Here is a 26,827-nt window from a genome sequence, read left to right on the forward strand (position 1 = left end):
GTATTAAGACCCCGCCTTGATCCCCAAATCTTTCTCCTGGGGCAGGTCTCCAGCTGTCTCTGATTCTTGCTCCCTGTGCACTAACACGTGAGCTGGGGAGGAAGGGCCAGACTCTCCGGAAGCTGGAGTCTTAGCCCCTCGAGCATCCTGAAGCCCAGTTTCTGAAGGTACCTGGGTCCCCACAATCCCTGGCACTGTCAGCTCTGGGGTTTCAGGGATGGGGGGGCCCAGATTCTGGAAGCTGTTATGCACTCGGGTGATGTAGTGACTGAGGATGCTGGCACCTTCGGGTGTTCGGGGTGTCCCTCCCTCTGCCAGAGTCCTCCGCACACCAGCCACCTCGCTTTGCAGGCGAGACACAGTCTTGGTCAGCTCCGTCAGTCTGTTGCCCAGGTCTAGGGTTTGGGGGAAGTTGTTGATGGGGAGGTGTCTCAGAAGATGAACCTGCCCTGAACCACTTCTCCCCTCACAACAGAACCCCAGGGGACATCCTGCCTACGGGTCCTGAGGGAGTAGAACTGGAGAAAGTGAGAGACTGGTTCGTGGGCTGGGGAGTCAGGAGCAGGCAGAGTCTGGGGTGGATGAATCTGAGAGGGACTGAGATGGTCATGAGTTTAGAAGATACAAAGAAGGAAAGTTTTTTGGGCCAGAGAAGGGATCAGGAGTCACAGGGATGGGCAAGTTTTTAGTGGGTAGAGATTCGGTCTCTGCCCTTGTCAGCCCTGTTCCCATCTACCCATCCTCAGGGCCAAGGTTGAATTACACCTCTGCTTTCTCCAATTTCTGGTCCCCTATCCTTCTACCTTTCCGCCAGCCTCTCAAAATAGTAGCTTCTCTATCTCCCTTGGGCTCCCATTGCAATTTGGTTCTCTCCTGACTAAGCCCTATCTGCCTACAAAGATGGTTTCTCTGTCTCACCAGACAGAAAGCTGCCCGCCCCCCAGCCCCGTGTCTCTGCTCTACACCACCCCCCTCCCTCCAAGATGAGGCTGGAACTAAGGGGACGTGGTGATGAATGTTGATTGAATGAGTGAATTAGAGACTGAGTGAATGAACGAAAAATGAGTTAAGTGAGTGAGCCAATGGGTAAGAGAGTGAATGAGTCAACGAACACAGGAACGAAGGATTGAATGAAATGAGTGGAATAATATCTGAATGGCTCAGAGTCATTGAGTAGGAAGGCCACTCTGCAGGGTGGAAGCCTGGTGTGTGGTATTTATTCCCACAATGCAACGGGGAAGGCTTGGGGGTGAGCCACTAACCTTTCCGCCTGGTCTCCTCAAACTCCCGCTGGGCTGTCTCTATGTAGCGCTGTACCAGGGCCTTGATGACTCGGAGGCAGTAGGATCCGTTCTCTCCTTTCCCAGGCCCTGCCCCTGCCCCGGGATTGGCCTGGGATGGGAAGACCAGAGGGTGAGAGAGACTCTACCCACCCCAGCCATTCTGTAAATCATTGTGTCCTCCCCCAGACGATAAAGGATGGAGGCCAAGTCTGCAGACGTTTCTGGCCCTGGAGGCCACATAGCTAGACCCTGCCCTGGTGCAGTCCCGGAAGGCAGAAGGAGGTCGAAGCTGAGCAAAGGCTGAGTGGAAGAGAGCTGGGGTGGGCAGGTGAGGGGTGGAGTGTGGTGCAGAGGGCGGTGGGGGGCAAAGACAAAAATGTTGAGTCAGGCACAGGTGAGTTCTCTCTCCTGCCACCAACCCTACCTTGGTTTTCTTGAGTTAGTCCAGGTTAAGCCTGCCCTTCAAACGCTGCAGAGGGGGAAACTAGGGAATGTGGGGAGGCGTCAGCATGGAAATCATCATGCAAATTGGAATGATTGGTTTGGGGTCCAGGTATAGGCCCCGCAACAGTACCAAGAGGGCCAGCAGGCCATATGGATGGGGCAGACAGTGGAGAGAGAACAGAGGTGTAGCAAGCAAAGCGCTAGACTGGGGAGCTGTAGGCCCAAATCCCAGCTCAGTCACTTAGCAGCCCTGCGCCTCAGGCAAGTTATTCAATTTCTTCAGGCCTGAGGGTCTCCAAATTGAAGACTGAAATGGTAGTAATGCCTACTTCTCAGGTCAATACTTCCCTGGCAGAGAGTAGGGGCTCTCTAAATGCTTAGGAAAGAATTATTTTTATCTAGTTTTATCTTCTCTCTAAATATTTTGTAGTTAGCATATTTACTGATAAAAAGCAAAGCATTTTATTAAATATTCTCAGGGGAAAGGTGGGATTGACCAAGCTGGGGCAGGCAGAAGTATGAGAAAGAATGATAGGCCTTTTACAGCTACGGAGTATATAAAGCATTTTCCTTGTATAAAATAAGGAATAAGAACGTAGGGAGGCCGTTTCCTGAGGATGCAGGACAGGTGGGAAGGAACATCTGATTGGAACAGAAGACGCTAGCGAGGTGGGGGCAGCTGGGAGAAGGGTGGGACTCCAGTGGGGGAGATCCCAGGCAGCTAGTGTGGGGGGGTCCGGCTGGACACAGTGGCTCTGCCCATCCAGAACTGGGCACAACTTCAGCTGAAGAAGCAGAGTCTCATCCTAGGGTGGAGCAGCCCTGACAGACGGTCTGCACGTAGGCATCTGGCAGCCTGGACAGGAACAGGAAGTGACCGGGGGAAAAGGGCGGTAATTCCAGAATTTGGAGGCAGAGGTCCATTAGGGTGAAGGAGGTGTCCACACGGGATTGCCCGGAGCCAGGGAGAGGGGGGAGTCCCGGGCGTTTTAGTGTCTTGTAAGCGTCCTGTTTTCCCCATGCTGAGCACATGCAGTTTCCTGTGCTGAGAACTGCCCTCTCCACTATCTGCCCACCGACCTCCTGTTTACCCTTCAGGGTTCTGTTGTGCTCTCAAGGGCTCTGGGAAGCTCCCTGGTTCCTGAGTCTGGATCTGGGGCCTGTCCGCTGTGCTCCTGGAGCGCTCTGCGCTTCTCTCTCTCTACCGTGGGCTTGTCCTGTGCAGTTACCGTTCGTTTCCTTCTGCGACGCTAGACTGGCAACACCCGGAGGGACCACCATTATGCAGATCTTTATTTCCAGTGGAGGTGTTGGTAAGTGTTTGTTGAACAAACTATGGACCAATCAGGGGATCCAGGGACCTCAGAGCTCCAGAGTTGGCCTGTGGCCCCCAAAGAGCTGGCCCGGAGTCCCTGGCTTAGAGAGATCCTCAGGTAACACGTTTTAAAGGGAACAGAGAGGAACCCCCGACGGACCTGGCCTTAACGCTGGTCTGAAATAGGCTGGGGCTCCCACTCCAAGCCTGGGTCAGGGAACAGATAGCAAGAGGTAAGGGAGCCAGCCCTTAGAGGCTCGGCCTCCTCTCTCAGGCCTCTATCAGCTGTTTAATTTCCCAGTTTGTGGGGCATTTTCCCTTGGTTTCTTAATTTTTTTTTTTAATCAATTTTTTCTTGGCTCAGTTTAGGGCAAAGAAGTTTGTCTGAAGTCTGGAGCTTTTTTTTTTTATAAAATAAAATTTATAAAATTTATTTTATTTTTCTTTTTTATTATATAAAAATTTTGTCTAATAATAGTGATAAAAATATAATACTGAGGGGCACCTGGGTGGCTCAGTCAGTTAAGTGTCTGCCTTCGGCTCAGGTCATGATCCCAGGGTCCTGGGATGGAGCCCCACATCGGGCTCCCTGCTCAGTGGGAAGCCTGCTTCTCCCTCTCCTCCCCACTGTGCCCTCTCTGTCTTTCTCTCAAATAAATAAATAAAAATCTAAAAGAAAAAAAGCTTTAAAAAGTAATAATACTGAAAAGGATTGCTTGGGAGAGTAGGGGTTTCCTGACGCTTCTGTGGCTCAGCGGGTGCTGGAGTGGCTACCTAAGGTTGCAGGACAGGTCTGAGCCAAACTGGGTCCCCATGGCTTGGGAGCAAGGCAGTATGGATTTCTGTTTAAGCCGGGTGACCCACGGTTGGAAATTTGGGAAACGTCCAGAGCCAGGAACAGGGAAGGGCAGCCAGGTGCGAGAGGAGGACATAGGAAATGGCTTTGTGGGGAACGTACCAAAAAGACAAAGAGTGTGCAGACAAACAGGCGGTGCAGACAATACAGTTGGAGGCCCGGCGTGACAAAGCCCAATGACAAGCAGAGGACGTACTCACGTAGGTAGGGACTGGCGGATAGTCTGGCTTCTTGGTTTGGCAGCAGGAACAGCAACAGCAGATGAAGCGGAAACTTTTCCTGAGGGATTCGGAGGGGCCAGAAAGCGGTCAGTCAGGGGACGGGGCCTAGGGAGCTGGGGGGGGGGGCAGCTGGGTGCTTGGGAGGCGGGGAGTGAGAGCTCTGAGGGTATCACCTGAGCAGGTAGAAGAGGGCCTTGGGGGAGGGCAGGATGTTGAAGGGCACAGGCAGCGTCAGGCCCTCCCGGAAGTAGGAGAGGTAGAGCTTGGAGCGAGCGAACTTCCACTCCACATCCGCGTCGTCCTGCGGCCAGGAGGCAGGGGCTCTGCAAGGGCCACTTTGGTACCCAGCCCCCCTGCCCGCCCCGTCTGCCTCCAGCGCCCCTGGTCTCCACGCCCCTTCTTCTGCGGTGTGCCCACCGCCGTCTTCTCCCCATTCCCATCTATCACCACATTCTCCTGCCTGGCTCCCCCTTCCCTCTCTTCCTCCCCATTGTCTTTCATCCTCTGACATCCAGTTCCTGCCCAGGCTCTTCTCCAGCCACAAACCCTAGCCCTTCCATCTTCCCTCTCGCTCCTCGTGTTCCCATCTACTTTTCCACAGCGCACCCTTCCTCCCAACCAGGAAGGGGAAAGAGCACCAGACTTGGGTCTGGAGAAACGAGTCGCCATTACTAAGACCCTCATTTTAGAGATGAAGAACACGAGGCCTGGCAGGGAACCCTTGCCTCAAACCACAAAACAAGAGTGGAGGCCGAGTGGGAAGCCAAGTGTTGGGACTCCTTGCATTCTTTTCCTCCCCACCCCCGGGTCCCTTCTTCTCCCTGGCCTCAGCGGGCCCCAGCTCACCTCAATCTTCTGGAAGGAGTTGGTAATCATGGCAATGAGCATGTTGAGCAGCACGATGACCATGACGATGGTAAAGATGCCGTAGAGGGCCCGGCCCACGAATTCAGGCACCAGAAACTGAGGCATGTCTACGACGTGGTGCTCCTCCATGCCAAACATGGTCCAGAACAGAAACTGGAATGTCTCGTTGAAACTGGTATGCAGGGCCAAGCAAAGGATAGGCTGTGAGGGGTGGGAGGAGAGCCTGAGTGCCACCCAGACACACTCAGTGCCACCTCCTCACCCTCCAGGACTCAGCCAAGGGTGTTCTGGTTCCAGGAAGCCCTTTGGACCATCCTGGCCCATACTGACTCTTGTCATTTCTGAGTTCACACTCATTTTTTCAGTAAACCAATATTTATTGACCATATAGTAGTGCCAAAGGTGCTAAGGATGTAGCCTTGAGAGAGCGGGGGCATGAAGACCAGTTAAGAACTTGTCATGGTTGGGGTGCCTGGGTGGCTCAGGCGGTTGGGTGTCTGACTCTTGATTTCAGCTCAGGTCATGATCTCGGAGTTGTGGGATCGAGCCCGGTGTAGGGCTCTGCGATGAGCATGGAGCCTGCTTGGGATTCTCTCTCTCCCTCTCTCTCTGCACCCTCTCCTGGCGTGTGCATGCTGTCTCTCTCTCTCTAAGAAAGAAAGAAAGAAAAAAAGAAAGAAAGAGAAAGAAAGAAAGAAAGAAAGAAAGAAAGAAAGAAAGAAAGAAAGAAAGAAAGAAAGAAAGAAAGAAAGAAAAAGAAAAGAAAAGAAACTTGTCATGGTCTAGGTGAGAGGGGATGGTGATTTGGACCACAGCAGCGGCAACTCCAATGCCGCCTCTTCCAGGAAGCCCCTCTGAACTCACTTCTCTACTCCCAGTCGAATGTGTATATATCTGTTAGTCCCTCACAGACCCGACTACATTCTCCCTCCTCTTGCATTAATTTGTGAATCCGTCTTACTCCGTCCATCTCAGCGCCAGTTCAGGCCTCCATTACTGCAACCGCCCCTGTGGCTGGTCTCCGGCCTCAGTCTCTTGTTATTCCATCCTCCACACGGCATCCAAGGTGTTCTTTCTAATAGCTGATTGGAGGTATTGTACTTCTGCTTGTCAAACTTTAAATGCTCCTAATTGCTCTCAGTCCAGATGCCTACCATGCAACCTCCCGGAGACGGTTAGCAGAAATGTCTTTAACTGAATTAGGTGTCACGCATGAATGAACAGCACGGGAGGGCTCATGCTGTCTGTGCCACTGTGCAATGACTGGTGGCACCAGGACCCACGAAGCAGGCTGGCATGAGTGGTTGCTGCCCCTGGTGTTAAGACTCATAGTTGAAACTGTGCAAGCTCAGTTCCTTTAAGCTAGCATCCTGAAAGTGGGACGTGAACAAATGTTCTTAGTAAGAGAACTGGTCTGAATAAAGCCTCCATTCACGCTGGAACCAATGACAAAGCCTTGACCAATATCCACAGGCCCTAGCATGTCTCCTTCGGCATCATCAATGAAACCATCCCATAGTTGCACTCATGAAGAATTTATAATGGAATCATTGCCTGAAAGGCCACCGGGAGCAACCTGGCCAGCCTGAGAAAGCCCAAGCTTCTCAGGAGGACATTCATGAGCTCCGTGACCCGGCCCCTCTACCCTCTCCAGCTTCCTCTCTCTCAGGATTGCCTCCACATGCCAACCGTGGAAGACATCTTGCGATTCTTCAACCAGATGCCCCAGCTTTGGTGCATGTTCCCTTTCTGCCCAGGATGCCCTGCACCTTCTCTGAAGCCCATAATCATTAGAGGTGGAGTCCAGATACTCCCTTCTCTATGAAATCTTTCCTGATTACCCAAGGCAGAGGAAGGGGCTCTCCCCTCTGGGGATCCTCAACATAAGCCCTCTTTCCTCACAGCACTTCGTGCCCCAGATTGAGCTTATTTGTGCACACTGGCTATCTTTGTCATGAGACTGGGTCTGGTTCACTGCCTCTGTCTCTGCTTCCAGTGCTGGGGATAGGACTTACTACGAAGAAGGTGTCAGTAAATGGGTGTGAACTCAACAACAATAACAAAAAGCGCACCACAACTGAATGACAAGGTGAATGGACATAAAATGTGGGCAAACGAACGAATGTACAATGAGTGAATGAATAAACAAATACAAGAATTATTGGCCATATTTGGGAAGAACTGAGCATCAAAAAGAATAATGAACTGTAATGGATTCTTAAAAAAAAGTCTTTGTGTCCTTAGTGACTTTCAGAAAAGAAGAGAGCACTTCTTTATAGAAGGACACCACAAATAAATGTAGAAAGAACAGCAGTAGAAGATCACCAAGATTCATCTAGGGATGCTAAAGCCACAAAGTCAAAGTTGCGAGGGAACAGGTTAGTCACATGGTCTCCACAGATCTTTCCATTGCTAAAAGAGCATCCTTAGTAACTTTGCAGTGAAGAGGTTTGCTAGGCCAGTAGGCCTACCAATGGGCTACACTGACATCTTCTGTCTCCTGATGTGATGCAATGGAAAACCCCCATCATCAACTAGGTTGAATTCTGCCAAAATTGCTTAACTTGAATCTTACCACAGGAACTAGTCTGATAAATCCCAACTATGGAACACTCTCTACAATATACCTTGATCTGTTCTTAAAAAAAGTTCATTTGTCATGAAAGACAAAGAAAAGGTAGAGGGTGTGTTGCAGATCAAAGGAGACTAAAGAGGTAATGACAACAAAATGTAACACATGACTCCAGATTGGATTTCAGATTTTTAAAAAGCTAGAAAGACTTTTTCCTGGCAGGGGGATGGGGGCGCAACTGGGGAAATTTGAGTAAGAACTGCACAGTAAATAATAATTTGGGATCAATATCAAATTATTTGTTTATTTTTTATTTTTTTTGGAAAGTAAGCTCTATGCCCAACATGGGGTTTGAACTCATGACCCTGGGAGAAAGAATCACGTGGAGTGTAGAGCCTACTTAAAAAAAAAGAAAGAAAAATAAATTTAAAAATTTAAGATTTTATTTATTTGAGAGAGAGAGAGAGAAAGCGTGTGCGAATGCATGAGAGCCTGACATGGGGCTCGATTCCAGGACCCTGAGATCATGACCTGAGGTGAAGGCAGACGCTTAACTCACTGAACCTTAACCAACTGAACCACCCAGGTGCCCCAAAATAAATTAATTTTTTGAGTGTGATAATGGTTTTTTGGTTATGCTCTTAGGAAATCTCCTGAAATATTTAGGGATGAAGTGTCATGATGTTTGCAACATACTTTTTAGATGTTTCAAGGAAAAAAAAAAGAATAAAGAGAGCAATAGACGGAGCAAAATGTGACAAAATATCATCAATTGATGGAGTTAGGCAGAGGGTATATGGGTGTCCACTGTGCTTTTAACTGTTTCATAGGATTGACATTTTTCAAAATAATAAGTTTGGGAAGAAAGTGAGTAAATGAATGAGTTAACAAACAAATGAATAAGTGTGAATCGATGAGAGAGTGAATTAATTATTGCCCAAACAAGAGATTAATTATGAGTGAATAGACGGGGAAGGCAGAGGTGGTCACTAAGCTCTAGGCTGCTCCGTCCCAGACTCCCACCTGCCCATCCTGCTTCTGCCCCAGCATACTTGCCCAGCCGCTCCGTCTCCTGGTAGGGCACATAGATGTTGTTGAGACCACAGAGGAAGGCGGTCAGAATGATCATGAGGATGAACATGAACCTGGCAGGGGAGGGGAAGAGGAGGGGTCAGAGAAAGTCTCCACCTTTGGAGAAGTCAGGTTCTGGGAAGAGGGATCGGGCGATGCCCTCCCAAACACAGTATCTCTTGACAAGTATTCAGTTTGGACTATTAAGAATAGAGAAAGTAGGGATGGGAAAGGAGAAGTCATTTAAAATGGTGCCAGGGGCACCTAGGTGGCCCAGTCGGTTGAGTATCTGGGTCCTGATTTCGGCTTAGGTCATGATCTCAGGGTCCTGGGATCGAGCCCCTTGTTGGGGGTCTGTGCTCAGCAGGGAGTCTGCCTAAGGATTCTCTCCCTCTCTCCCTGCCTACCTCCCCTCCCCCCACTCATATGCACACATGCTCTCTCTAAAATAAATGAATAAATCTTAAAATAAATAAATAAATAAATAAATAAAATAAAATGGTGCCAAAGCAGGAGCTCTTCCTTGAGAATGAAGGGTATTGAGTTGAAGCAATCAAATCTGGGGATGGGCCAGTCTCCCAGGCAGGGACTGAAATGCTGAGATGTGGTTCAAGGATGAGTGAACCTTGAGTCCTATTGCACAGGATTTACCATCAGCAGAGTTAGAGCCAGAGGTGAGCATGGGTTAGGCTACAACAGGGGTGGGGTGGGGGAGGGGGAGCTGGGTGGCAGAGGGCTAGGGAATTTTATAAGGAGATCCAGTGGAGTCTATGACAGGGGAGGATGCTCTGAGCAGGGATAGTACCCACCGGATCATGTCGTCAATCATCTTGCCAATGGAAATCTGCAGAGTGCCCAGTGACTCATGGGCCGGCAGAATGTAGGCCAGACGGGTGAAGCTGAGCATGCTGGTGACAGCAAAAAGCACCTCCGCCAAGAACTGGGGGTCCTCGGTGTGCCACTCACTTCGCTCTGTGTGGGGTGGAATGGGGGCTGAGGCTGAGAGCCAGGGGAGAGAAGGGATTGGGGGAGTCAAGCTGAGTCAGGGGGCACTCACCAGCTGTGGTGAAATAGTGGCAGGCAGCCCCATCCGGGGCATCCCGGCAGTGTGCGTGGGCAAGCCCGGCCAGAAGGAGGCGCAGTGCGAAGGCCGCCAGGTACAGGGACAGGATGACCATGTCAAGGAAGTTCCACCAGTCCAGGAGGTAACTGCGCAGGCCCTCGATCCACACCTCCTTGCACTCAAACCACAGGAAGCCTGAAGGAGGTGGTAGGGGGAGAGCTAGGTTATGGTGTGGGGGCACCTACCCACGGGGGGCGGAGAGCTAAACTATCACGGGGACAGAGTTGATAAAGCATAAACATGCAATCTACATAAGGACAAAATGATCTTCCGTGAAAATAAAAACTCCTGGGGCGCCTTGGTGGCTCAGTGAGTTGAGCCTCGGACTCTTGATTTTGGCTCAGGTCATAGTCTCAGGGTCGTGAGATGGAGCCCCGTGACAGGCTCTGTGCTGGGCGTGGAGACTGCTTAAAATTCTCTCTCCCTCTCCCTCTGCCCCTCCCCACCTTGCTCCTGTGCTCTCTCTCAAACAAACAAACAAATAAAAGCCTCCTGGCTGATGCAGACTCATCTGTGGTGTGGCCTGCATTGATGACCCCAGGCAGCTGATATGTATAAACTATACCTGGGAGAGGCTGGGACTGGGAGGGAATGATTTAAATCTGTTTCTCCCTGCCTTCCACCGAACAAATACTGGACAAATATTTCGAGAATATTGATTTGAAGGGGCTCCAAATTACCTGCCTGCTCTGAGAGCCAGACCTGGGGATGGTGGTGGTTACGGGAGCTGGACCCTATTAGCCAGGTAATCCTGCTGCTTTGTACCCTTCTCCATTCCTTAGATATAAGGGTGTGCTGTTTCCGTCTGCCTAGAAGGCCCTTCCACACCTGTTTGAAGCCAGGCTCACCTTTATGGCCCAGGTCAAATACTACCTCCTCTGCGAAGCCTTCCCTACGCAGGTGGGGTGAGTTGCCCCTTGCACTTGGCTCTCACAGCTTCCGTTAGATCTCTGTGATGCCATCAACCATGGGGCACTGCGGCATATCTCTTCCTGGGTCTGTCTCCCCTCACTTTCCCTGAACTTTGCACCCCTTAAGGGCAGGGACTCTGTCTGATTCATCTCCTTGTCCACAGTGCACAGCGCAAGGCCTAGGAGTCACTATTAAACCAACATTCATTAAGCTCCTACCATGTGCAAGTGGGGCCTGGTGGTGAATAAGACAAATACAGCTCCTGGCCTCCCAGGATGCCAGCGAGGGAGACAGGCAAGTAGCCCAGTGGTTACAATCCAGTGTGGTAAATGCTCAGATTGAGGAGCAGGGGAATAGAGAGGCTGTTTCGGGAGTGGTTAGAAACGGATCCTCACCCTGATTTGGGGGCCAGGGAAAGCTTCTCAAAGAAAATGACCTTTAAGCCGAGATAGGAAGGAGGGGCGGGGCAAGCCGGCCAGGTGACAGGGCAGTGTGGGCAGGGACCGGGGCTGGGAGACTATTCTGTGAGCCTGGGGTAGATGTTGCACGGGGGGATGGAACCATATTTAATTGATCCTGGCTTCACTCACAGTAGGGTAGCAACAAGCACTTAGTGCATGAAGAAATGCAGAGTTTGGTTTCTTAAGACGTTTCTTCCCCCATGGGCAGGAACAGAATTGGCTTTATTTCCACTTAGCATAGGTCCATCATGTTTAGTAAATCACTGGATGGGAAACTTTTCCTCTTGGACTGCTCTTGTTTTCTTCCCCAGAGTTTCTTGGCCAGATTTCCTTTCAGTCATCATGGCCTTGGTACAAGGTGGAGCAGTGGACTTGGTCTACTGCTAGCTCGGGGAGGTTTGCTAACTAAGCTAGAGCTGAGTGAGGGGAGGACGGCCGAGGAAGCGGCCAACAGCCCAGCCCGCCGAGCTGACCGGCCAGAGGCTAGGTAGAGCTCCGGGGATTCTTGTAATTGCCTTTGCTGAATTGTTTAAGAATACTTGATTCTGCTCTAGAAGAAACCAATGGAATGAATGAAACTTATACACTGAGCATAGATAAGTTAGTTATTTGGGTGACGTGTTGAACAAATAAAATGAGTAGAGCATGTGTGTGTGTGAACATACATGGAAAGGGATGGATAGACTCTAAATATTCATGATATACTGAATATACATGCGGCAGAGGAAGCCCTCAGGACTCACCAGCTTTTAAGTCAGCTACCCACTGGTAATACCCGTTCTGGCCCTCTGTGTCCTTTGTACAAGGATTGCAAAGGAAACACAGAGCTGCCCTTCAGGATGATTAGCAAGCCTCAGCTGTGGCCAAACATACTTGCCCCCACGTCTCTCCCATAGATGAAGTGTTGGGGCCAGGCAACCTCTGGCTGTTGTAGCCCCTGCTTGGACCTCAACTCTGCTCCCCCTAACCACACCATCCTAAGCATACCATTTAGGGATTTAATAAACTGTACAACTTAGGCATCTCAATTTGGTCCATGAGCCATTCTGTTCCATGACTTTTGGGACTAGACTGCCTGCTGGTGTACTGGCAGGCTACCATGACACCAGGGTAACTTCCCACCTGACACTATGGACCCGTGTCTTATTTGTGAGAGGATAGGGATGTCCAGAGTCTTATCACAGGGCTTGCTCAGGGAGTCTATCACAGGGATGGATCCCCTAGGGGTGAATGGAAAAGGTCCTTTGGTGTGGGAGAGCCCAGGGGGGTTTGGTTATATGTTCAGGGCACATCCACAGGGAGAGGGCCCCCTCATTGGAGTACTTATTTTGAAGAACAGCAAGGAAGCCCACCAAGGGGATAGTTACAAAAAAAAAAAAAAAAAAGGCCCCACACATGTACCTGTGACCCAAACCATGTGTAGGGAAGTCTCCCAGATGCTCTGGCTGCGGCCGCGGAAGGTACTCAGCTGTGTCTCCATGGCCAGGGACTCGCCCAGCAGGAAGATGAGGAACCACAGATAGGAGGCGGAGTGCAGCAGGAACTTCAGCACCGGGATCTTCAGCAGGCGGCCCAGCTTGGGGGCAAGGAGGGAAAGTGTGGCTCTCAGAGACCTGTCACATCTCCCCCCTTCCTGGGAGAACTTCCAGACCCTTCCTTTCACACATGCACGTATTCAGGCATTTATTGAGAATGTACTACATTTCATATCTACTTCCTTCACAACTGTACGAGTATTACCCTTCTCCGTTTTTTCAGCTAGGAGACTGAGGATCATAGAAGTGAAGGAACTTCCCCTTGGAGGTCCCACAGGCTCCTCGAGTTTAAGCTCAACCGAGGTAAAAAATAAATTCATCATCTTCTATCCCAAACTTCTTCCTTCTCGTCCTCCCGTGTCCCCATCTCCCTAACTCCTGCCCCACCCCCTCCATCCTCATGCCTCTAGTAGAGAGAACTTTCCAAAATACACAACTAATGGGATCACTCCCTTGATTCAAGTCCTACACTGGCTTCCATCACTGCTTATAAGGCTCTGCTAGATCTGGCTCCTGCCTGCTTCCCACCACTTGCTATTTCTACTTATGCTTTAGCAACACAGACATTCTTTCAGTTTCACTAATCCTTTATGTTTTCCCTCCCCTGGGCCTTCCAACATCCTGCTCCTGCTCCCTGGAGCATGGCTCTCCCTGTTCCTCAGCTGGCTAACATCGCTTGCTCTTCATTAAACCCCCAGGGGCAGGCATAACGCCCGGCTCACAGCAGGGTTTCAAGGAGATACTTGTTGAGGTGAAGGAATAAAAACAACTGGGTCCATAAAGGCCCTCAAAGAACCTGTAGGCTGGGGCGGGGGTCTCTTTAGGAGAGTATGGGGTTGTACATAAACATCAGGCTTTGGAGGCTGAGAGACCTCAGTTTAAATCCTGACTGTGCTGTTCCTGTGTCCCCCGGACAAAAAGAGCACTTCTGTTCTCCGTGCCTTCTCTATAAATCAGCATCAGACCGACTTCCCAGGGCCACTTCAGGTGACTCAATGAGCATATTAGCAAAGCGCTCAATAAATGGCAGTTATCATTAACTTTATTCCCAGTACCCGGGACTTGGGCGCCAGCCAGTAGCCAAGGCAGAGGAAGGGCATGGTGAGGAAGATGAGGAAGGCGACAAAGAGCTTCCAGATGGTGGTGCTTCCACGCCAGCCCGCCAGGTTCCCACACCAGATGGAGGACAGGACTTGTTGGCAGATGGGGTGTGCTACAAACTAAGCAGAGAGGGCGCATGAGCAGAGTGGGTGGTTACCAGGCAGGGAAGAGAGGGAGGGAGCCAGCTGGGTATGTAGTCCTTCCTTCCCTGCCACAAAGATTGAGTCATATTTCTTTTCTTCTCAGGCCAGCCAGCTCAGAAGAAAGGCAACTCATTTGCCATGTGACCTTGGGCAGACCCCAGACCCCACCCCTCTTTGGGTCTTGGTTTCCTAGTCTATGAAAGAGAAGCTGAACTCGAAGATTTTTCTGCACTCTCCGGATCCCACTTTTTTTTTTTTTTTGAGTAATCTCTGTACCCAACATGGGACTCAAACTCAAAACCCAGAGATCAAGAGTCCAACGTTCTACTGGCTGAGCCAGCCAGGCACCTCCAGATCCCACATTCTTGAACTTAAGGCAGTGATGGGTGGAACTAGGTACCCAAGGCCCAGAACCCTCAGGGGTTCCTGTCTTGTTAGAGATGTGGGGCACCAGTCCTGAGGAGGAGAGGAGCAGGGAAAATAGGGTTTGGTGTCTTGGAGGGCAGGGCCAGGGAAGCTGTTATGAAGGAAGGTTTTTGGTTTAGCTCCTGGTAGGACAGGATCTCTGAGGGTGGGTGAGAGGGAGGAGTAAGGGGTGCGGAGGCTAGAAAAGGAGCATGTCTTTAGCTTACAGGCACAGTACCTAATGAGGTGGGGAATAATGGAATCACTTTGTATCTAAGCCCTTGGAGAGCTAATCTTGCTGAATAGAGAGAGATACTGAAGTCTAACAACAGAAGACTGGACCAAACTTACTCCATAGGCCAGAGACAGAGCTGAGCAAAACCCAGATGTCTGGGCTGAAGGTAGTGTCCTGGTGGGTCATGGGACTTCCAAGGGCTGGGGAGAGGTTAGGGGCTTAGACTAAAGGTAAGAAGGGAGGTGAGGAGACCCAGAGGGCCAAGGGCCTAGATGGAAGAGTGCTCGGGATCAGAGTCCAGGGAGGCAGGGAGAGGACTTATTTGGGCTGCACCGGGGCATACCTAGCCTTGGCCAGGCAGGGATCGGGGCAGGGGTGGGGGAGGTGGGTAGGGCCCAGCTGACCCGCTTCTGGTTGTAGTTGACGGCCAGTCGCAGCCTCGCCAGGTTGGGGATGCCTTCCTCAAAGGCCTGGCCCAGGCCCTCAGCCTCGGGTTCAGTCTCGTCCTCGCGCCAGTCATTGAGCACCGCAGTGACCTCGCTCTGGTTCCGGCACATGCCCAGCAGTTCAAAGCCGTAGTCCTGGCTCAGCGCCTCCAGGGCAATGTACTCGGGCTGCAGGGGAGCCGGTGTGTGTGGCCACCCTGCAGCCCCAGCCCCGTTAAGTCAGCCCCACCTTCCCAACAGCGGGCCTGGGCCCCCTCTGTCCTGCTGCGGGTCCTCACTTCCCCACATGTGGTGTCACCCTGAGTTGTCTGTTCCTTTCTCCTCCGCCACCCCAGCTCGCCTCCTTGCTCTGAGGTGTCTCTTGTGTCAGCTTTGCTTTTCTGGTGCTCCGTCTGCCTCAGCCCTAGGTCAGTACAGCCCAAACCCCGCTGCCACCTTTGTACCTACCCCTTCCAGTCTCTGTTTCCCGGCCCACTTCTCGTCCCGCTCTGCGTGCCTCTCGTGGGTTCATTTCGTTCGTTTTTTTTTGAGCGCCTACCTTACCTGAGAAGCTATCAGTTTTAGCAGCAGAGACAGGTAGGACAGTTCTTGCCTCCACTTACCCAGCCTGGCCTTGGTTTTACTCAGGGCCCCAATCCCAGGGAGAATCCAGGTAAGAATTCCAGGAGGTGAGGCCCGAGCCCAGCACCGTCCCTCAGGTGGTGTCACGTGGGGCAAGGAGCCCCTTGCCAGGCCTGGAGAGTCTCTGCTGCCTCTTCTGTGGGGTTGCTGCAAGCACGGGGGGAGAGTCCTTCGGAAGGACCCCTCTTTCCTGCTACTTGTGAAGTGGGAGCTCTGAGTCTTCCACAACTCTGGTGAAGCAGCATGCTCTTTCCCCGGCTCACCTGGCATGGACCGCGTCCTGCCTTCGGCCTCTGTTTCAATAGCCTTGTCTGTGTCCCCGCCTAATGGTGATCTTGAGCATGGGGACCAAGTCTGCCTGGCAGAGGGGATGTCAGTGGATGAGTGAGGGACGGAACGGGGCTGGTGGTAATCAAGGCTCCTGACAAGTCCCTGCCACCGGACCTCCCCGCCTCCCCTTCACACGTTCTCTGTCCCATGCGGGCCCCTGCACTCATCGCCATGTCAAGTTTTTCTACCCGACAGCCTTTGCTTACCCTGCACCCCTACTGCAAATATCCTCCCGACTCCTCTTCACTTTAAACCACCTGGCTGTGCAGCCAAGATTAATTCCGCTTCTTCAAAGGAGTCTGTCCTGAGCAAAACAGCTGCAGCGCCCTGACCTCTCTTTTCTGGGTTTTAGAAGCCATGTAGCATTCTCCACAGAGGCACGAAGGGAAGCTGAGCATCCTAGGAGAGGCTTGTCCACCTCACTCTGCCCTTCGCTGCTTGGGATCACAAGCTTGGCGCCCCAACACACAATGCTTGATGTGGGACCTCACAGGAGGTATTCAGAAAGGACGGCTTCCACTGAATGTCATCTCTGTCTCGCTGCTTTTCTGTGTTCTCCCTCCTTCCCTAGACAGTCCCAGGGCATCCCTAGCGTGGGGTCTGTGCTGCCCCCATAAAACTAGGTGCCCCTAGAGTGATGGCTCTCTGCCATTAGAAGGAGATTCCCCCTTCAGGGTGGGATTCTGTAACTCCCCATGAAAATGGAGGGGTACACAGGCCATGACCTCAGGGTTCTGGGATCCAGCCCTGCATCGGGCTCCCTGCTCAGAGGGGAGCCTGCTTCTCCCTCTCCCTCTGCCCCTCCTCACCGCTTGTGCTCTGTCTCAAATAAATGTATAAAATCTTAAAACAACAACAAAATGGAGGGTTACTGAGAACAGAACAAGGCCTCATCATCTTTCTGTTGTTTTCCACGCCCCAGGACCCCTGCCCCAGGCCCACCCCTGCCCATGTGAAAGGACAGATATGGGCGACCACGGGCAGGGGAAAGTATGAGACTCCGACCTTAAACTCAGGCTCCTTGCGCGCAAGACGCCTGAGCTCCCGGCTGAGCTGGAAGGCAGCCAGCATGGCGTCCTCACTGGCCAGCGAGAGGTGGGCCCTGCTGGCCATGCCGCGGTAGGTGTTGATGCGGGACAGGGAGAACTTCAGCAGGTCGTAGCGGCGGGCGTTGCTGCACTCGAGGCAGGCGCAGGAGACCGGGTGGGGCCGGGCGATGGTGTGTCCCTGGGCCATGAGCAGCTGGGCGATCTCATACAAGTCCTTCTGGCAGGCCAGGGTGAGGGGAGTGACGCCGGGGGCAAAGCCCGAGCCATCGATCGACGAGTCAAAGAAGGCCAGGGAGAAAGACCTCGTGTCCACTTTGCGGCCCTTCTCCCGTTCCAGCCGGGCCAGCAGGCGCTGCACCGCAGCCGGCTGGTTTGTGTCCACTGCCACCAGCAGGGCCTCGTGGATCTGCCGGAAGTCAAACTTGACATAGGCCAACAGCACATCAGTGATGGCCTCGTGGCCCAGCCGGATGGCCAGATTGAGAGCTTCCCTCCAGGAGCGGTCCTCGGCCTCCTCCACGTTCCTCAGGGGCCCGCCTGGCCTGCTGCCCGACGCCTCGACCCCCGACTCCAGCAGCTGCTGCACTAGGCCCAGGCGCCCCTCCTGGATGGCGGCCAGGAGCGGAGGTGGGAACCTCAGCTTCTTGTTCGTGATCTCTGTCCAGGTGGGCTGTGGCTGGATGAAGGACGGAGAGAGCAAAGGACTTCCTTTGCTGTGGGGCCTCCCTCACCCTTCCACCTTTAAGCCCTCAGCCCAGACACCATACTAGTTTGCTTTTGCCCAAAAGCATACTAACAATGTTGTTTTTGAAGTACAGTTAATGTAGTGCTTATATATGCTTCTTTTCTGAGCACTTCCCAAGTACAGCAACTCACTCTTTACAATAACCCTGTGAGGTAGGAGCGATCACGTCCCCTTCAGCAGGAGAGGAAACTGAGGTAAAGATAAACTAAGCCACTCGGATGAGATGGGGACCCAGGTAGTCTAGCTGAGGAGCTGGTGTTCCTAACTCCCCTTTATGCTACTTCTCAACTCAAATAGGAATTATTGTTACTAGTTTTGGATTTCTGGAATCTTTACTCATTCAAAACACCCAAAATGTGGAATATAATAATGTAAAAAAAAAGATTCCATTTTTTTCTTTTAAGAAGGAAAATAAGAATGCTACCACCTTTATCTATTACTCTGAAATTAATTTCTACATCAAATATACATCCTCTACTCTAGTATATGTGGTTTATCTAATGTAATCATCTTATATAATGAAAATATGAATGTTCCCCAAAAGATTATGTCTGTGTAGGGGATAAATTTCATTTCCATGTTTTCTAGGAATCAATCATTTTGGAAACACCCTTTCATACCATAATAATAGCTTCTTGTATAGATTTGTTGTTAACAAACACCCCTTTTATTGAAATACTGATATTTAGAAAATTGGTCTTATTGAAAAAAAGCATCCTTTTCTTTTAAAAAAAGTTGGCTATACAAAAAACTATACAAATTTAGTCTTACAGTTCTAGAGGTTAGAATTCAGAAATCAGTATCATTGGGGTAAAAGTCAATGTGTCGGCAGGACAGGGTGGCTCCAAGGGAGAATCCGATCCAACTTCTAGAGCTATGTTCCCTGCATTCCTTAGTTTACGGCCACCTCCTACATCTTAAAAGCCAGCAGCACTGAAGATTACAAACGTTACCTTCGTCACCATTTTATTGTGTAGATTCCTAGGTGAGGAAGGGCCAGGCCTGGGTCCCGCCAGGGTCCCCCTTCCTCAGCACAGCTGCCACCCTCAACAGGAACCCACACACAGTGGGCCAGTGTGGGTACCCTGAGAAAGGGGAGGTTAAAGCAGGTGGATGGGGCTGCACGGGGAGTCTAACACAGGATCTGCCCAGGACCCAGCTCCCATTTTGTTGATTTCATCTCCCAGCTGCTCATCCCTCTGAGAGTCCCAGAGCCTCCGAAGGACAGGTCCACGCAGAGGGTCTTTGACCTGGGCTTTCCCCCAGCCCCTCAGCTCTGTCCAAGACTCCTAGCAGATCCTAATGCTCCTCCCCACCAACCTTTCCTGGCTTTGTCCTCTCCTACTTTGGGTAGCATTCCTCTCTGTGCTGCCTCGTCCCTCTCTTGTACCGGGCCTAGCCCCCCTCACTGCTCTTCTCTCTGGGCCCAGGCTTGGGGCTCCAGGGGCTCTCCTCCACCAACATGGCAATATCCATCACCTGCACGGCGGCTGGGATGTCCTCTCTGCCCCTGTGGCTCAATCTGTTGTTTTAATTATGGCCAGAAATGGGAGCAGGATGAGGGAAAGTAGGAGAGCAGGCCTCTTACCGTGAGGAGGTCCATGGCTGTACCCGCCTATGCTGGTAGGGACCGAAGGACTTAACTCCTGCTCTGTCTGCTCCCCTGACTGTGCCCAGCTTCCTCTTTCCTACCCTTGAGTTCAAAACCCCGCCCTGGGCCCTCCCTTTGCCAGGACCAGCTGCTCCCCCTCTGCCCTGTACCCTGGAGACCAGAGGAACTGGTGAGTACCACACAGTGGAAACTTCTGGGAAAGGGGAGAGGACATAGTTGCTCAAGAAAGGTGGGAATAGAATTGAGAATATCACAGGTGGAGGCGACCTTAGAGACCCTCTGGTCCAACTGTCTCATTGTACAGATGGGGACTGGGATTTGCCCAAGGTTCCATAGCCGAGCCTAGACCCATTCCTTAGTCATCAACCCATCTGATCCCTAGAATAGCTCTGCAAGCAGGAGGACGGGGTTTTCTGTTACTGAGGGTTAATTCTGGGTCCAGGATGAAGAACTTGCTTTAAGTCACACAGTAACACCATTACCTGATCGCACCTAGGGAGGGAACCCACGAAGGATACTGGGAGTTAAGGTCATGGGATGTTGGAGGTTAGTCTCGTGCTCAAAAATCACTCTCAACTTCCCAGTATATCACAAGATCTTATCTGCCAGGCAGTGCTTTTGTTTCACTCGGTCTCAGTTTTCCTTTCAGGAAAATGGGCATGAGGATGCGCATCACTCACTGAGAGGAAGACGTTCTGGATTATGTCCCAAAGCCCTAGAGAGATCACCAGTTCTACCCCAGAAGTTCCAAAGGGGAAAAGGATGGAGCTGTCTTGGGAGAGTAGGGTGCCATGGTGACAGAAGCCTTGACAACCGGGAGTGGAGAGCAGGCTGGGCCCAGAGGTGCCCTCAGGCAGAGTCCTAAGGGAATGAGTGGAAAGAAAGGAGGAAGGCAGCTGGGCCTTATCAACTCTTAGCTGTCACAAGACCCACTCCCCAGTTTTAGTCACAGAGGGCAGGGAGGCCAAAACCATGGCACCTCATGGCTCACGTCTGAGGGACCTCCCCACAAATGCTGGCATGTTCTTCTACTTCTCCTGCTGAGAAGTACAACTGGCAGAGAGGGCACTGGACCCAGGATGTGGGTGGTGAGCTTTCTGGGGAGGACACCCACAGTACGGACTGTGATGAAGATGGTGATGAGGAGGGAGAGGCTTGCTGAGGTGGGGAGATCTCTCCGCAGGTGGCAGCGTGCCGCGGAAGAACCTCAGCGCTGAAGGAGCCTAAGGGGGAGAGAAGGAGGTTAGCAAAGTTGGGCCCGCTCCTAGGCACGATGCCACCCCAGTGCGGCTGTTTTTGCGGGAAATTTACTCTGGCTGTATATTCTACAGCTGACACTGTCCGGTCGTGAATCCGCCAAACATTTATCAAGAGTTTACTCTAGGACTTACACTGTGTCAGGAGCCGAGGGGCGGAAACTGAGGCCCATCCTTCTGGACTGTAGAGTTCAGGGGTAAAGATAAGCTATGGCCACAGGCAACTGTGATACAAAGCAGAAGTGAGAAGTGCCAAGTGCAAGGGAATCTGAGGGTACTGCAGGGGCTCGGCTCGGAAAGATGAGCTGAGAAGATCAGAGAAGACCTGGCAAATAAGTATCATTTGAATAGGGATTTAGAGAATTGGGACATGGAGGAAACAGTTGGGAAGGAAATGCTAGGCCCTCTCTGATAGTATTTCCTATTGCTTTGTTTTGTATTTCCCCTGGGGATAGGGCTCATGTCCTTTCCTCAGCTTGGCCAACACAACGTAAGCCTGTGCGCCAAACAGACTTGTATGTAACTGCGGAGAAGACTGGGAGTCCAAGCTCGAATATTCCCTGGCAGCGTTCCCAGGTCTCCTAGTCCTCCCACAAGCGACGCCTAGTAGTCCCACAATAACCCCTGGGCCCCAGCAGCTCACCTGCACAAATGGGGCACAGTGCACTGTCCTGGACCCCACTGCTTTGGGCCTGGGGTCGGTGGTGTTCTCTTTGCCCTGCCTTTCCCATCCCCCTCTGGTTGGGCCGCAAGTTCGAGCTGGATAAAGGCCTGTGAGAAAGAATAGTTAAAGACCAGCTATTAGTAAGAGGCTACAAGAGCTGAAGGAGCCTCGAGTTAAGAAAGAAGAGTGTGGACTCATCGATGTGGAGCCAGAAGCCGTGGTTGGAGTCCTGGTTTTCCCACTTATGTATCCGACCTGAGGGAAGTCATTTAACCTTGAACATCTGAGAACAGAAGTTCTGTTATTGCTTTCAGGTTTTTTAAATTATTCTTTTATTGAGATACAACGCACATCCGGTAAAATTCATCCTATTAAAGTATACTATTCAACAGTTTTAGGATATTCACAAGGTTGGGTAACCACCAGGACTATCTAATTCCAGAACATTTTTATCACCCCAAAAGGAAACCCTAAATCCATTAGTAGTCACTACCCCTACCTCCTCTCTGCCTCAGACCCTGACAACCACTGATCTACTTTCTGTCTCTGTGGATTGGTCTATTCTGGACATTTCATATACGTGCAATCATATACTGTGTGGTCTTTTCTGACTAACTTCTGTCACTCAGCATGTTTCAAGGTTCAACAATATTGCAGCTTACATCAGTACTTCAATCTTTTCTCATGGTTGAACAATATTCTATGGTCTGAATATACCACATCTTGTTTATCTGATCATCAGTTGATGGACATTTGGGCTGTTTCCACTTTTTGGCTGTCAGTTATCAGTTCTTTTTTGTTTTTAAAGATTTTATTTATTTGAGACAGAGAGAGAGAGAGAGAGAGAAGCACAAATGTGTGGGGGAGAGGCAGAGGGAGAGGGAGAAGCAGGCTCCCTGCTGAGCAGGGAGCCCCATGTGGGGCTCGATCCCAGATCCTGAGATCATGACTTGAGCCAAAGGCAGATGCTGAACTGACTGAGCCACCCAGGCGCCCCTGTTATCAGTTCTTTGGGGTCTATTCTTAGAAGTGGAATTGTCGGGTCATATGGTAACTCTATGTTTAGCTTTCTGAAGAACTGCCAGACTGTTTATTAGGGTGACTGCATCATTTTACATTTTCACCAGCAGTGTATGAGAGTTCCAATTTCTCCACATCTTTGCCAACATTTGTTATTGTCTTTTTTGAAAAATTTATTTTTAAAGTAAGCTCTATACCCCACGTGGGGCTCGAACTCAAGACCCTGAGATCAAGAGTTGCATGCTCTCCCAACTGAGCCAGCCAGGTGCCCTGCTACTGTCTTTTTGATTACAGCTATCCTACTGGATGTGATCACTGACCACTATTAGGCATTCTTTTCAGTGCTTATTGGCCATTTGTATATCTTCTCTGGAGAAAAGTCTATTCAGTCTTTTTGTCCATTAAGAATTAGGTTATCTTTTTATTGTTGAGTTGTAAGCATTCTCTATGTATTCTAGAAACAAGTCCCTCATTGAATATGATATGCAAATATTTTCTCACAAAATCTGTGGGTTCTTTTTATTGTCTTGACAGTGTTCTCTGAAACAGAAAAAGTTTTAATGAAGTCCATGAGATACAGCGTACTCATCTCCAGGTTCTAATTCACTACAGAGCTCCCTCTGTGCCTAACTGGCAACATGTGGACAAGGACATCTTTTCTCTACTTACCCTCTAGGCCCAGACCCTGAGATCAAGATGCAGACCCGAGGGCACTCTCTGACTCGACTAAGACACAGGTTGGGGAAGGACAGGTGCACAGAAGGGCAATAAGGTTTGGGGAGGTGATCTGGATCTTTCAGGCTGACCTACTCACCTGCGAGCTTGCACTTTCCGTCTCTTCGTCCTGCTCACATCATTCTCTGAGTTCTGCTCCTCTGGTCTGAGCTCTGTGTTAGAAACACTCATTACATCTAGCGCATTAACAAAAAGGCCTTCACATATGCTGTTCTTCTTTTTTTTTTCTTTTAAGACTTTATTTATTTGAGAGAAGGAGAGAGCATGAGTAGGGGGAAAGGGGCAGAGGGAGAGGGAGAAGCAGGCTCCCCGCCGAGCAGGGAGCCCGACGCGGGGCTCGATCCCAGGACCCTGGGATCATGACCTGAGCCGAAGGCAGATGCTTAACTGACTGAGCCACCCAGGGACCCCTATGCTTTGCTTCTGAAGTACTTATCACAGTCTGAAGTTTTAGACTTACTTGTATGACATGGAGAAGTCTCTCTGTTAGGGTAGGAGCACTGCTATTTTATTTACTGTGGTATCCCTGACACCTAGCATGGAGCCTTGCACACAGAGATGTTCAATAAATATCTATCAAATGAGTGGCAACAAAACCCAGCAACAACCATTTGTCTAGCTTTTCAGAGCTTCCAAAACACTTTATAGAGTACTTAATATTTTTGAAGGTGCTTTTCAGTTCCAGTGCCCAGCTGACTGGGTGTCCCCAAAAGGTTAGTTCCTTCCCATTTTCTGTCTCTTAAAATTATAAACTACATCCTTCCTTATGTGGTAGACAGCTTCTGAAATGACTCCTATTGATTCCTGCCTCCTGGTATTCGTGCCTCCCGCTGAATTTAGGCAGAATCTAATGACTTGCATTGAATGAACAGAATACAGCAAAAGTGATGGGGTGCCACTCCTGTGATTAGGTTATAAGAGACTGACTTCTTTCTTTTTACTTTTTTTTTTAAGCTTATTTATTTTTTAGTAATCTCTATGCCTAGAATGGGGTTCGAACTCAAAACCCCGAGATTAAGAGTTTCATGCTCTTCTGACTGAGCCAGCCAGGCGCCCCAGACGGACTTCCTTCTTGCTAGCACTCTCTCTCTTGCTCGCTCGCTTGCTCACTCTGATGAAGCAAGCTTCCACATTATGACATGCTCCAGGGAGAGGCTCTCAGGGTGAAGAAAGTGAGGGAAGCCTCAATCCAACACCCATAAGGAAATGATTCCTACCAACAACCATGGGAGTAAGCTGGGGAGCAGATCATTTCCATTCCATTTGCAATGACTGTAGCTTTGTGTCAGATCTGGAGCCTTAAGGATGCTGTTAAGCCAGGCCCAGATTCCTAACTATGAGAAACTGTGAAATCATAAATATTGTTGTAAGCTACCAAGTTTTGGGGAAATTTGTTTATGCAAACATAGATGACCAATGTACCCTATTTCTGCAATGAGATAACATACTTATTATGTTATCAGTAATTTGCTCAGTTCTTTAAAATGACAGATAAACTGTTTCTTTTTAAAATTTTAAAAATTTTCCCAATGAAGCAATGAGTGAAACCAAAGGTTTTCAATGAGAACTCTATGTGTTCTCTCTCTTGCTGTCTAGACCAGTTAAAACCAAGAACCCCGGGGTTCAAATCCTGGATTTAGTGGCACTTATTAGTGGCACACACATTTATTAGCTGGGTGACTCAGAATATTTAACTTTTCTGAACCTCAGATTCTTTTGCGGGCACCTGGGTGGCTCAGTTGGTTAAGCGACTGCCTTCGGCTCAGGTCATGATCCTGGAGTCCTGGGATGGAGTCCCACATTGGGCTCCCTGCTCAGGGGGGAGTCTGCTTCTCCCTCCGACCCTCCCCCCTCATGGGCTCTCTCTTTCTCATTCTCTCTCGCAAATAAAATAAATAAAATCTTTAAAAAAAAAAGATTCTTTTGTAAAATGAGCATAACAGTAACAGGATCTACTTCATAAGTTTGTTATGAGCATTCAACAGTTAAGTTAGTAAAAGTGCCTTAGTCATGTCTGGTGCAAAGTAGGAGCTCCGACATGTTTAATCCTTTCTTCTCTGTGATAAAACCATGCTATTCCATTACTTTATTTCTCCAATAAGCTCCATACACCACCACCCTGACTTAACTGTCCTACTGAAGTGATCACAAAACATTAATACTGCAAGAGGCCTATATGCTCTGTGGTTTAATTCCTTCACTTTGAAGATGAGGGAATTGAGGCCCAAAGAGATAAGGATTCCTGATTTCTAGGCCAGTGTTCTTTCAATTACTACTATACAATACTGGATTTCTCTTCTGGTAACAAGACACTGACAATTGTCTTTTCTCCCACATGAAGTCCCATTAGCGAGGCATTCTTGTATAGCAGCGGTGGATTCAGGGAGAAAGTATGGTGCTAGGGAGAGCGAAGAGCCAAAGGTAGGTGATGGGGACTCACCTGCGCCGGCTGGCTGACTAGGACCTTGTTCCTCATGGTTGGTTTTCGTGCTTGCCACGCTCACGGGGGGCACCCTCCGGGCAGCCGAAAGCACCATGTGGGCTGAACGGCCCAAAGCCCCTGGCTGGAGCTGTTTTAGGATATTCTTAAGCTCTGAAACTTCCTTGGTGCTCCTGCAGGGAGACAGACAGCACTCGGTTTCATTCAGAACAGAGACTCCATTCTGCTCGCTCTGTTCAGTGGCATCTAACCAAGAAAGTTTGATCTACAGATAGGGTTAGGTCGAGAGGATGTGATTAAGTGGGAGAAACCAGGCAGTGAGTGCCTGTGAGTGACTTGGTAGCCTTTCTTTTTTCAGGAGAAAGAACCGAAAAGTGGACAAGAGACCTCCATTCTGGTAGCTACGTACGTTTGGGGATCTGGGAAGAATGTCCTCCGAATGGAAGGATTAGCCAGCCAGGGGCTGGGACCAGACTCCTGAGCATCAGAGCCCTGAGAAGAAAATGGAGAAATATGAACTACAGATATCCACCACCAGGGGGCACTGCCACCTAGTACCAGGAATAGTCCCAAACCTGAGGGCTTCAGGTTAGTAAGAGTACGGATATTTGCTATAACTTTATGTGGTACCTTTGCTTGTGTGCACACTCTCTCCCAGCTGTAAGATACAAGATTCAGAGACTCAGTAATTTTGTATAGTTTCCCAATGCTAAGGGTTTTGTCATGATCCGGAAAGATCAAAGAATATATGCTGTTGGGAAAAAATGGGGCCACGGGACTGATAATCACAAGCAAACTTTTGAAAGCTTGTGTGTGTGTGTGTGTGTGTGTGTGTGTGTGTGTGTGTGTGTGTGTGGTTCAATCTGTGCATATATAAAATTGATTCGTGTAGGTACAAAACTCAAATCACTTATCTCTCTTTATACACCTATGTGAGAGAAACTAAGTATACTCATATGTTTCTCTATATTTAAAAATAGTTCTATTTTGAACTATTTGGGGACATTCTCATCATTTTTCTCTTCGTAATATTATTTAATAATATTGTCTAATTTCCAGCATGATTTCTTCTGTGAACTATTTTGTTCACCTGCAACTACAAACCTACCAATTTTAGCCACTGATAGAAAGAGATGTGTATGTACATATGTGTATATAGATACCATAAGTATTAGCCTAGCCACTATACATAACTATTACAGGAATTTTATAAACCTCTCTACTTCTAACTCCAGAAATGTCTACATGTGATAATCACACAATAGATCATTTCTAAATAGCTTTTATTTATGTGGTATGTGCCACAGTTTCTATCTTGTCAAAATTCAATTTATCTGTGTCAATTCATCTGTACCTATTTCCTTT

General features: G+C 49.8%; 2 protein-coding genes across 3 annotated transcripts in view; both read right to left on the minus strand.

The window, feature by feature from the left end:
• On the minus strand, positions 1-19,338 carry LOC114218786 (short transient receptor potential channel 2-like). The gene is made up of 14 exons (XM_088017508.1): positions 19,324-19,338; positions 17,867-17,880; positions 16,947-17,703; positions 14,949-15,158; positions 13,716-13,880; positions 12,527-12,701; positions 9,687-9,887; positions 9,439-9,601; positions 8,611-8,703; positions 4,966-5,158; positions 4,293-4,420; positions 4,099-4,177; positions 1,263-1,392; positions 1-395 (listed from the first exon to the last, which is right to left on the minus strand). Exons 1-14 carry the CDS (start codon positions 19,336-19,338, stop codon positions 4-6), a joined length of 2,715 nt encoding a protein of 904 aa, XP_087873634.1. The 3' UTR covers positions 1-3.
• Positions 18,685-26,827, minus strand: part of XNDC1N (XRCC1 N-terminal domain containing 1, N-terminal like) — a 20,342-nt gene continuing 12,199 nt past the window's right edge. For both annotated transcript variants that reach the window (XM_088017663.1, XM_088017662.1), the window contains exons 6-10: positions 25,872-25,954; positions 25,463-25,635; positions 23,102-23,174; positions 21,247-21,374; positions 18,685-20,570 (exon numbers count right to left, since the gene is read on the minus strand). In XM_088017663.1, coding sequence (XP_087873789.1) covers positions 20,335-20,570; positions 21,247-21,374; positions 23,102-23,174; positions 25,463-25,635; positions 25,872-25,954 — 693 coding nt within the window. In that variant the 3' untranslated portion in view covers positions 18,685-20,334. The remainder of the gene's footprint in view (positions 20,571-21,246; positions 21,375-23,101; positions 23,175-25,462; positions 25,636-25,871; positions 25,955-26,827) is intronic.

Source organism: Eumetopias jubatus, unplaced genomic scaffold (genome assembly GCF_037043125.1).
Source record: "Eumetopias jubatus isolate StellerSeaLion01/CBP00866 unplaced genomic scaffold, mEumJub1_p1.0 scaffold_13, whole genome shotgun sequence".
Lineage (NCBI taxonomy): Eukaryota > Metazoa > Chordata > Mammalia > Carnivora > Otariidae > Eumetopias > Eumetopias jubatus.